The 12,909-nt window shown below is 39.7% G+C and overlaps 1 protein-coding gene across 1 annotated transcript in view; it reads right to left on the bottom strand.

Moving 5' to 3' along the window:
* oprm1 (opioid receptor, mu 1) overlaps nt 1-7,263 on the bottom strand; it is a 33,729-nt gene extending 26,466 nt beyond the window's left edge. The window contains exon 1 of the mRNA XM_061040052.1: nt 6,280-7,263. Within this exon, the coding sequence (XP_060896035.1) occupies nt 6,280-6,542 (263 nt within the window). The 5' untranslated portion in view covers nt 6,543-7,263. The remainder of the gene's footprint in view (nt 1-6,279) is intronic.
* Between the last annotated feature and the right edge of the window lie 5,646 nt (nt 7,264-12,909).

Consider the following 12,909-nt stretch of genomic DNA (forward strand, 5'->3'; position numbering starts at 1 on the left):
CTCTCTGTGTTTCCATGGTAACAGGAAGCACTCTGCTCCAAGGATCATGGCTGTTTCTGTTCGACCACAATTGATTGCCTCCGATTGAGCGTGCTCGTGTATGTTTGCTCACAACAAGTTTGTAGACGGAAAGACAAAACAACAGAAGGACAAAGAGTTAGGGAGTGAGGGAGAAATTATTTACAGCTTTAAGGTCACCATAAGGGGGGAAAAACACGTCTCATCCACTGCTGTCTCTATTTAATCAAGCAAAAATGCATTCAAGGCCATTACCGTAAAGTGAGAAGGGAAAGTAAATGTCCACTCTGTTCCATTAACTAAATAGCTGTTCATTTTCAATCAGCCAGCAGAGAAGAAACTAAAAAAGACAGGCAGAAAGAGAGAGAGAGACAAAGAATTTTATGGATTTTAAACCTTGGATTTTTTAAGGATGAAGCACATCTTTCATCTTTCTCTGAATTCGGTAGGTCTCATTAGTCGAGCTCAAAAAGTTACATATACCATAAAACTTGTAGCTACAAAACCTTGCATGCTTGCACATATACACACACACATACACACACACATTACTGCCTGTGTCAGTATCAGCACTGATGCCCTCTTTATTACCATCGGGGGAAGGCATCGGACGGGTGGGTCGTCTTAAATCTGCTCCAACAAAACAGCCAAGGATGAGAGAGCAAAAACTGAAGTTATGCCCTTACATCGATCATCTGCTTTGTAGACAAACAAGTTTGGAATACATAATGCAAGCTTGAATACCATCTCATTCATCATAAACACTCTTGTACCTCTGCCAGACAGCTGCCGACAGAGATCCTGACACCAAAAGGATTCCTGTGCATGACTACTTATGAAAGTGATTTCACTTCTATTTGACAAATACTGTTTGCTTCTTTTCCCCTTCACTTGTTAGGAAAATGCTAGGCCAAAAGAGATGTTTAACATTTGACACTTGTTGGTAACAAGTGTCTCTTATTCCAGGTATTTTCGAAAAATAAATTAGCATAGTTGTACTTGAGTTTTTTTCCCTAAGGTAGCGTCAGAAAAAAAGCTTTATTGTGTCTGCAGTCGCAGCATAATCACAGGCGGTCACACTGACGTCATGAATGGTTATCGTTAAAGTTAACATGACTTAGGCATAAATAAGAAATAGCAGATCTTCTAAATGAATCACCACCCTGCTCAAATGCAAAGTATCACACATCAGACACACCCATAATGCTGCACGTCCAACAAGGCTACAGCCATAGTAGAGGTCTTCGTAGATCCAAATTGATAAACCTGAACCCTGATGGAGCCAGTAAATTCATGCTGTGATCTGATTGGACCCAGTATTGTTGAATAATTAATATCCAACCAATTGCCGTGGAAGATATTTCAGACTCAAAGCTTAGGGAGAAAGAGAGTCAAGTTTGGGGACCATTTTAAGCACACATAACAAACAAACAATTAAAAAAAAACATAACACAGCAAAACAGTCAGCACAATCCCTTCTTAAAAAGCTATGTTTTTAAGACCAGATGAAGTCTAAAATATTCTATGCATGTTTTAACTGAGTCAAATCATAACCATTTTTCCAACAACTTACACAATAAACATCGCAAACTTTCTTCTGGTTAAGCTAGATTTGAACTCTTATTTTTACGTCAGTGGGGATGGTATATGGCATCTTTTTTTTTAAATCTTTGCTGCAACCCCCCTCATTTCTGCTCAACATTTTTTCACCTTTTGCTTCTGTAATCAGGTCACAATTCAGCCTGATCATCAACCATGACACATCACGGTGCTCAAGCATTTCTGCTGTAATCAGCGCTAATCAAGCGCTCATCTCGGATCCACTCAGGTATCATACATAATGATTTGTACCCTCTGGGATATAAATTAAAGTACATCTTATCACATTTTTTTCTTCTGATTAACAGACCCAGGAGCTGCTGTAATAGAGAAAACCACACTCAGACCAAGTGGACCATAATAAAACACTGACCTTAACCTGTGCCAAGTCCATGGTTGAGTCCTGGGTCCTTGGATGTTAATTCTTGAAGGTTGATCACTCATTGTGTGGGAGGTCTTTCTATTGTTTTTTTTATACTAGTTTTGTAGTCAAGACCACACTAACCCAAACAAAGACATACCTGAGACCAGAGTGCTCCAAAACCGAGACAAGACCAAGACATTAAGGGATCGGGACCCAGTCAAGACCAAGACCAAGAAAGGGCAAGATCGAGACAAGACCAAGACCATAAATATCACTGAAAACTCCTCAACTTGTGTGCATTGGGCGTGTGACTCCCTTTGAGCGTGACACCGGGGAGGTTGTGGCTGTAACCGAGGGATAAAAAATCAAACCGCATATGAATTGAAAGGAGCGTTATCCTTCTTATTTTAGTAATGACGTTGAAAAGTAGCCTTTCAGAGGTGGTCTTGACCGGTCTTGATTTAAAATCCAGAGTCCAACCAGTCTGAGACCGAGACAAGAACGAGTAAACGATTTTGACTCCTAGACGAGACCGAGACCTTCAAAAAGAGGTCCGTCTTGAGACCAAGACCGATTTCGAGTACTACAACACAATTTTTCTTTTTACAATAATCCCTGTCACATCTGGGGGCTCACTCAGCTCATGTTTGGTCTCTTGGTCAAGCCCAGTGGAACAATTACTTCGAGTGGAGTAGTTATGTGGTGCACCGAGTAAATAAATGAGCAGAGAAGCTGAACCAATAGCAGATTGAGGAGTGCACAGAACCGTCAGGTGAGTACGACCCTTAACTCACTGATGGATGTAACTCTCTTTCTGGAGATGTGCTTTGCTTAACAACAGCTCAGTACTCTTAATTTGAGTGTTTACTGGTGCACTGCACCATCTGTGGAGTTGATATTGTCTGTATCTCTGTATACATCTGATGACATTTTTCTTCTGGTGATAAAGTGGCAGATTATTTCATTAGTGTACCCTGATATTGCTTTTAGCCCACACTGCTCTGCAGATAGCGCTGAAATTGAACGAGTTTTGTCCTTTAAAGGTTCCTTTGAGGAGGGTCAATGTATTGTATAGATTTGTAATTTATTTATAATCAATTATACATACAGGCTGAAAATATCACCCATAGACATGGAATGTATTTTTAGTTCATGCAAATAATGCTGGGTGCTACTGTTCCTCCAGACTGTAGACTTGTTAATACACTTTAATCTATAATTTATTGGTATAAATTATTCATCACCTCTATTATACAACATAGTAATCATTGCCCCAAACCACCATCTACTTCTACCTTAGTAGTAAGTATCGGACTCTGTCCTTCCCTGAGCATAGGGGCAGAGCTGTGGAAAGTAATGAAGAGTTTTCAAAAAAATACCTTCAGGAATAGATGCACAAAACATCTTGAGAAGATTTGAGCGGGACTATTTGGGGAAGCACTCAGAGTGAAGAGAATGATGTGTGCAGTCTGGCAAATGAGCATTCACGTAGTGCTGAATCTTCCCTGGAAACAGTGGGGGAGTGAGAAGAATTATAGGTGTAAGAGAGTGATGATATATTGTAGTGGGGATAGAAGTAAATCAAATAAAGAGCTTTTTAACACTCGTCCTTCTCTCATAAAGTGGTCCAAGCACCTCTGTGACAAGTTCAACAATCCTCCTCTATACTCGGCCACTCTCCACTGCTTCCGTCAGACCAACAAAGTGAGTAATCACAAAGGGGACCATCATCACCTTTATCTCCATCCTCCTCAACTTTCTCATCGCTCACCATCAATCTTTCTCCCAAGAACCCTCCATTTATGTCCAAGGTTATCACCCACCTGCTTTTCCTTCTTCTACTCTCTGACTGCCTCACCAATCAAACTTTTTTATGATCTAAAAGAGCCTCATTTGGAGCGACGCAGGTTCAGCAGGGGAACGTTTTCCTAACATTCATATTTTTCAAGCATATAATGACTGCTAGTAAAACCCGTCCTCTCGTGCTGTTTTTCACCACGGGCAGATATGATCAACAGGAGGGGAAATATTTTGTCGGAATGAATACAAACCAAGTGTCAGTATTCAAAAAATAATTCCACTTTAAAGGCAGGGTTGGTAATTTTCGAAAAACTAGCATGATTTTGAAAGTAGCATTCCTTCAGTGCTCCGTCTACACCCGCCCCCTCCCATCTGTGCTCCCTCAAAAAGCCACTCCCTTACATGCACAAGCGCCACTGGTCCAGAAGCCGACCTCAGCTCATCGCTTGCATTGTGCAGAAACTACGTTGTCTCATTTAGCAATAAGTAAACCCTAAACTTTATCAAAGTACACACAAATTCACAGTACAAACTCCGTCATCGGTGACACGCTTTGAGTGTGGGCTAGTGAACGCTAGGGGTAGAGAACGAGCAGGGAGACAGGGAGGCGTGATTGGTTCATCAGATTGGTACCTCGTGGCAGACATTGGTCGAAGGTTTCACACGCTTACAGCTGCTACAGATGACAGATTTTCTTTGTTCCTTTTTTCAGAGCACATGAATTATTCATTTCTGTCAGGACCTAAAGACAATTTCAAATTCTTAAAACGTGTATCTAGAGAAGATTACCAACCCTGCCTTTAAGGACAGATCCAGCTTTGGAGCAACTTATAAATTGAAATACCATCCTCTTAAAAAAGTTATACTGCTTTGTATAGGGGGTTCGATGATAAACATCAGCTGGCCTTGCAAGTAGGGCTGCAGTAACTGATTATTTTAGTCATCCATCAGTTATTTTGGCAATTAATCATGCGTAAGACTCGGATAAAAAATATTGAATGGTTACACCGTTTCTTTTTCTTTTCTTCTCTCTCGTTAAAAGTCAATGTAGCTCGCCCACCAACGAGTTCTCTCCCTCCTTTGCTAAAAATATAAACCAATAATAATCCATACAGATCAATAAAAAGGAGGCCTTACATGGTCAACACCATCCATAGCTTTTTTTCACTATGAGATTTATGTGCATGTGTTTTAAAATATTAAAAGGCAGTTTTCTCTGTATAGAGAATGCTTCAGAGAAATATCTTTAAACGAGCAACAAGAATATGAAACAGTTGTAAACACTTCAGGAAAGAAGCTCAGCCAGAATTCATATCCTGGCGCTGGGTCTGAGACAAACCATAAAAGAAATGTGTCAGTCAGTGTGATTGTGTCAAAACGAGAACTCACTCTCGGTACACAATAAAAACAGAGCACATAAATAATCCTGCGTAAATTCCATAAAGCTATTAAGGCATTTTGTGCCTTTCGACAGAGCGCTGTATAGTAGTCCGGATGAAGCCTCGAGGCAAATAATTTGGCTTTTTAGAAATCAAGGCACACGATCGATTCGAGGGATCTCTTCAGCCCTGCTTGCAAATAATTCATTTGTGCACCACTCATCATGAATTATTATGCTGGAGTAAATGTGGCAGGCCATTAAAGAGAACAAGAGCTCCTCTTGTAATAATATCTCAAACGAATGACATCTCTTAAACAAAGTTCAAAATACTGATTCATGAGATATCAACAGGTCAGCTGAGATATCATATTCGACATAAGAGGAAGACAAATAGAAACAGTTAGTTTTATGTTGCTAATATAAGTTTTAAAAAGCAGTTAATAATAAACAAGTCTACTCATCGGTTTTATGTAAGCCATAATGCAGTAGCTGAGTCCAAAGCAACACATTTGTATGCAAATGTCTTGTTATAAGAGCTTTTCTGAAACTATTTAAGGCCCCTCATCTAATTTACATGAAGCACAGTCATGGGGAATAGGAAACATTGAAGTCACTTTGCATCTGAAAACTGCATAATCTGACAGGATTCATTGTGCATTACGTTTCAATGTAGTGCTCACATTTGAGTGATGTGCAGCATTTTGTCACAGTGCGATTTTGCACTTAAGTACAGATATTATGAATGTAAGACACACAGAGGGGAAGAGACAGACAAAGCCTTTGCTGCTACTGTAGTCTGTTTTTGCACAGTTGCCTTTCCACTCTTTCACCTGGCTTGGCTTGGTTTAGGCTACTTTGTTTTCTACATTTGAGACTTTTACGCACGAGAGACAACTAAAAACGCACTGTCAGCATTCTCATAGTCACACTCGGCTACACACACACACGCACGCACACGCACACACACGCTTTGCTTTATGCTATTTACAGCAACAGGTTACTGTCCTTCCTCAGTCAGTATAACAAGCGCGTCAGTAAGGATATTGTATTAGGTGTTTAACAGTGAACAGCGCGCCTGGAGAACAACATGTCAGTGTTTGATGAGCACTTTTCTTACCTGACTACGATGTACATGACCAGCACGTTCCCCACCAGCCCCACCACACATACGATGGAGTACAGAGCGGTGATCACAATCGCTATGATGACCGGGTTAGCGTCGTCCTCGAGCCTGCCGGTCAGCCTGCGGTTGCCGTCACATCTCGCCTCCGCGAAGCTCGTGCTGTCGTTGGTGAAGTTCCGACAGAAGCTGCTGCTGTTGTAAAACCCCGGGATCTGGCTCCGGTAATCGGCGTCCGAGCCGTTCACTGCGCTCTCCATGGTCCTCGCTCGGTGTGTGACGGTCCACTCGGATGCTCTCGTCGGCGCCTTTGATGTCCCGCTTGGGTCCCTGTCTGTCTGTCTGTCGTTTGTTTTTAGAGCGCGGGACGGAGCTTCTGCAGTCTCCTCGTGCTGAAGAATGTGGCCGCGTGCGATATGGTGAGAGCACTGACGACCCTCGCGCACCACAGCGAGCCTGCACGGAACAGAGGCGATGGCATGAAAATGAATTAGTTCGCTCCCTTGCTCCCTTCCTTCCTTCCTTGGTTCCTTAATCGCTCCTTACCTGACTAATTTCGTTCCCTATGACCACATGTGTTTATTAGAGGCGCATTCGGTTCCTAATTCTTTTTTCTTGGTTCCTCGCTTCTTTTCTTATAGGCTACTTCTACCCGCCTTTGCTTACCTTTTTTTTTTTTTTTTTTAATTAGGCTTTCGCCCCTTTATTTTCTTATAATCTTCTGATTTCACCCTTTCCCTTTTTCTTCTCATTTTCTTTCTTTCCCTCTTTGGTTCTCTCCTTCTTACTTCCTTCTTTCCTTCCCTTGATTTCTTCCTGTCCTTTTTTTTCTCCTACCTGCCTTTTTACTCTTCCCTTGGCTTGCTTGCTTTCTTCCATCCTTTCATAACATTTTCCCAACCGTATAGTCACTTCATCTATCCCAATCTATCATCTATCTCTTAAAGTTTGTTTTGATTGCATTATTTTTCTCCTGCCCTTATTTACTTCCTCCTTACCTTCTACCTTTTTCCTGTCATACTCCCTTTTCACTTCGTCTTGCAGACATTTGTTCACTGCTTTATGTCCTTTGCTTATTTATTTCATATTGTCTTTCTGTTTTGTACTTCCTATAGCTCATCACCTTTGTTTTCCCTTCAGCCATCCCCCTTGATCCTTTCCTTCTTTCCTTGTTTAATGTTTAACATCAGCAACATCTGTCACGTATACATATAAATTCACCCGAGGACACTATAAGATCACAGGTCCCATCAGCTCCTCCTGTAAGTGACACAACATTTTACTGATGTAAAACAAACCCAAAATACAACAGTGATTCTGATAATCAAACACCATGACAGCAGCGAGTGCCCTGGGGGAAGAACTGACGTTAACGAGGAGTCCAGGGATTATCTGTCAAGTTGTCCATGCATACATGTACTGCTTTGATGAGTCTCCTCACTCCTGATTTCAGGTTTCTGCTGCTGTATACTAATCAGTGAGGCCCAGCACAGGGGATGTAGTACAGTGTAATCCAATAGGGATTGATTTTAATCAAGATAATGTCCCTGCTTGTCTCATTACAGTTTCAAGAGAGGCACGAAATGGGCAAAGATCATTTACTAAACGTGCTGGAGGCCCGAAACTGTTCAACAGGGGCATAACTAGTCGTCAAAGTCAATGTTTATGAGTTTGTGCTCACGGGCGTTTAATTCAACAAAATCCACACAGTAAAAAAAAAAAACGTGTTAGCTAATCGTATTTGAGCTACATCTGTATAAAATATGAGCAGCAGCAAAGATGGGGACGGCTGTTTGTTGTTGATAAAGACATTAACTTTTATCACTTAAGGGAAAGAGAGATACGTTTTCTAATATCAAACATAAGAGTTTAATTAAGTTGGGATGAAATGTTTTTCTGCGACTGCATCCCCACAAAAAAAAAAAAACCTTTTAGTTCTCAGAATCAGATTTTTTCAAGCAGATTCACTCCACTGATTTATGCCAAAATACCCTTTTGAAAATAAGGTCATCTTCCAGCTTGTTGTGTTTTGTGCCGAGAGGTATGTGAATCATTGTTGCAAGACCAAGCAGAAATGCACCGAAGGCTCTACAGTGCAGAGTGACATGAACAGCGCACCGAGGGATGTACGTTTAAAGGATCAGAGTTTTTTTAAGTTAATCTTAACACAAGGGGAATTTTTTCACCTAATATCCACTTTGTTTAACCGTGACTTCTTGGGCTCTTGTGAGCTTAAGCTCTTGTATTAGAATGCAGATTAATGACTAACTCCCAATAAGAGTTGATATTTTTGAGTTTCATCAACACATTTAAGATGACATTTCAGCACTGTCAGACCAACATTTTCAAAGATTTGTATTCCTAGCAGTGCAAAGTGTGCATTGTGTTTGGAAATCAATGGAAACGCTTTACAAGTTACTAACTTTCCTAGAAATAAATATGTATTCATTATTTTTTAAGGTGAAGTAACTTATTCTCAATCTTGGGACATGAGATATATTAAGAGTAAACCATTTATATTTTATACACTCATACATTATGTCCAGTAGGGTGAAATAGGGTGATGCACCGTAATGTGGATTGCGATAAAGAAATGATGTAGTTTTATTAGCTGTATGTATTTGAGATTGTTTTGATGGACTTGTCCATTTAAATCTGAGTTGCAGAAAATATCGGAACAGCTTTCAAATATCCACGGTAATTCAAACCTTTGCATAGCTAAGTGTTTTTGAAAATATTCGACCACAGCATGGCTTCAGAGCGGCTATAAAGAGGAGGGAATATAACTGCTAATATTAAGTCTTTTAACGTTCATATGGGATTTTGTGGATTGTTCTGGAGATAATAAGGCGACTGTTACACATAATAAGAATATTATGTAAGAGGTTTCAGACGTTTTTTTTAAGATAAAAAAGGTAAGTGACAAGAATCGTTTCCTCCTTTAACGCATAACATCTTTTGAAAAAATATTCTGGGCTCCCCACTGAGACGCTCCTCAAATTATTTCGCAGAGCTGAGCCATCCATGCCTGATGCTTTTTGAAAGTATGTGAAGAAAATCACACACTTTGCGAACCTCTGAAGAGCTGCCTCTGACTTTGTCTTCAACGTGTGAACTCAGTTGGAGGTATAGGGACTTACTCCTGTTGCCACGGTGACAACAGAGGCAAGATGAGATCTTCACAGGCTCCACAGGTGAGCAAGCAGTGTGTCTATTACAGAGTAGATGTTTACCAAGCAGTAAATTGGATTGGTTTGAGTGACTGTATGTAAATATAAAATTCACAGCATTTAATCTCCCTGCACAAATGGGATGCAACCACAAGATGTAAAATTCACATGGTTCCAACTCTCTATTTATCTTCATTACTACAACTTCAAAGAATTCATCAGCTATCAACTTGTTTATTTCTTTTCTAAAGGAAAAAAGCTGCTCATCACAAGGAGTTGGAAAGATAGAATTAAAATTCAGTTCAATGAGATCCCGAGTTTAAAGCTGTCAAAAGTGTTTGACGGCAATCACAATGAGGGACACGATGTTTCCCATCCAGCCTGTCCATCATTTCCTGTTGTATTTCTAATGTCAAAGGCTGAAAGACGAAGGGAAGAGTGTGATAAAAAAGAAGCACCTAAGTGTATGGTCAGTTTTTAGATAACCCAACTGTGAGCTATGCAGAGTCACTGCTTGTCAACAGGCAAGGCAGGCAACTTGCTTGGGGGCCCAGCACTTCTTCTACTTCTTCAAGATTTTTTTTGACATACATTTTCTTAAATATACGTTTTTGTTCTGATTGTTATTGGTCTTCTTAGCTATACTTTTTTTTATTTTTTTTTAATCCACTGTTTTAATGTTCTTTATATTTAAATATTGAAAATTATACTTTGGTGAACTTGCATGATGCAATTTTTTTTGTTGGTGTCAGATTACAACAAAGTTGATGAACACTGGTCCGAGGGGCCCCCTGTTTACCTATAGGTCCCCAACAGGCTCAAGAACCGCCAATGGAGCTTTGGCACACAGACAAACACACATGCCAACGCCGTGTCATGACAACACTAATTTCCCTTTTTTTTACGGCCTGTCAGCACAATTAAATGTCTTCCATTTTGAAGTATTGTTTTGTGCATGCAACTTTAAATGTGTTTTAAAGAACAAAAAAATAATATATAATGTACAGTTTTATGGGTACTTAACGAACAGCAAAAAAGTTACAAATGTGAAAAATCGTGATGCATTTATTTTGCCTAACCTTTGTGTTCTCTGCGGAAGTTAAAGACTAAAAAGTATTCTTGCGTGTTAAAGGGGAGTATGAGATTTCTGACCAAACCTGACTCCTCAGTTAGAAACAGACCTAAATCAAAACCTTCAAACAAAAAACAAAACAATGGGCCTTATTTAGTGACCTGCTCAACCTGCAACTTAAAAAGGATAACAAGGATAAACAGACTCACGAACACCACACCTGACTAACACACTGTATTTTGAAAAGAAACCCAATGCTTTGCTTTGCTGAGATGGAATTGTTGGTGTGTTGATTACAACAAAGTGTGACAATGGAGGTGTAAAAATAGTCTGCAAATAATGTATCACGTGCATGCAGCATGTGACTTAAATATCCACTGAAGCCTCTGCTCCAATAATGAAGGTGTGAAAAGATTTTGGCAGACAAAAACATCAGAAGTATGCGGACCGATCTCCTTTAAATCTGCATGTTTTTTTTTAAGTTTTCAAATTCATTATGTAAAGCATTGTTGTTTGTTTCTTTTTTTGCATGTAATGTACACTGCATACCTTATATAACATGAAAAAAAACACAAATTACACATTTCATTCAGGGTTTGAATGCTGCACTTAAGTAATTCATCAATCTTTGTCTGCTGTGGTTTAATGGAAGCTGGCAGGAGAATCTGCATCAACAGCTCTTTGTCTCAATGAACAAACTCCTCATATTCAAAGAGTAGAAAAGTACATAATTATGCATTCGTTCGTAGTGGCTGTTCAAGATTTCCTGTAAAATTTGATGCAATTATATGGCAGTACAAGACAGCACTAATCAACAAGAAGCTACAGCCAAAAGGAGTGCTGATAGATCGTCCACTGCACTTTACAGTTCACACTCTGCACCCTCTGCACCTCACCTGACAACACATGTTCCCCTGTGAAGACTTTTTAACACCACACTGTAGATAACGCTTGCTCAAATGTCAAAGAAGGTGTAAGGTAGTTGAACTCCGCAGAACTCTTGTTTTTCCAGGAGTATTTAGAGTGGCCGCCATTACATGTGCAGCTTCTTAAAAATAACGGAAGAATAGGGAAGAAAAAAAATAATAAACCCAGGAATCTGACCACATGGCTTAACCTCTATCTCTGCCTGAAGCAGACCCAAAGTGCATTTATAGGGCGTTCAATCAAAACCTCGACTGCTGCTACTAATACGACAGCCCAAAAGGTTGACTTGCAAAAATATTGTAATATTAAATTTGGTTCCTTAACTTCTTTTTTCAAGCTCATTCTCTTAACTTAAAAGCGCCATAGCAGCAAAAAAATAAAATAAAAGATTATTCCAGAGTGCATAAAAGAAACAAAATCAAAACTCTGAAGACAAGAAAGCCCTTTACTTGGTTTGGCCTTGTGATGTCGGCTGTGACATAACCAACACTTTAAAAACCAGGAAATGCTGGGCTGGCCTCTCATAACAGAAGTGCTGCATGATGGGTCTAAAAAGAGTTCAACACAAAGGTAAGTATGAACATTGAATAATGTTTCCCTTTTAAACCTAGTAGACATAAAAGAGAGGACTGAGTGTTTAATGAAGTATACTCCAGTGCTATCACATAAAGCTAACACTGACAAACACAAGGTTGTAATTATGACAACAGCGATGGTTAATGGGAGCAACATGAAAACGGTAGAGAATGATTTGATTGAATTTGAAATATGTCAAATCAACACAAAGGAAAAATATGTGTATATGTCTGTTTGTACAACATAAAATGTGATCAGACTTAGTGAGTCCTCTTAAATCCCCTATAAGGTTGAACACAGACCCCAGACCTGCAGCTATTGACCAAGACAGATCAGCAGATTTGAAGTTGTTAAGTCAACTCTGAGTAGGTCCACTCGGTGTTCAGCGTGTGCACCACAACGATAAAAAGCCAACATGAATGGAGCCCTGATTCTACGATTCACCATGGCAGCAGGTGACAGAAAAAGAGATCCTCCTACTTTAACCATCTGGAAATATAACCTCTCTTCATGCGGCCATACGGCGAATATGAACAGGTTTTTAGAAGGAAAAAAAAGGAACACTGCTGCAGCGGCAAAGGAGAGAGAAGTGGTGTAAGAGAAAACAGCTGCTCGCATCAGTGCGTAATGAAGTCTATTACTTTAATATTTAATCAGAATAATAACATTGCGGGTCAAAACTGCATGGTGGAATTGTATTAAACCTAGCCTACAATTTATTTTCATTAAGATGAAATCCAGCGGAAGAAAAGCCACCTTTAAAAAGTTCAAAATGAAATATAAGAACAAACTATGCTCAGGGTGGTATTTTAATCATATTTGACATAGCCTGTTAAACAAAGTAGACTACAACCTACTTCATTCTATTTGAATGTGCATTAA

The sequence above is a fragment of the Labrus mixtus genome, chromosome 6, assembly GCF_963584025.1.
Source record: "Labrus mixtus chromosome 6, fLabMix1.1, whole genome shotgun sequence".
Lineage (NCBI taxonomy): Eukaryota > Metazoa > Chordata > Actinopteri > Labriformes > Labridae > Labrus > Labrus mixtus.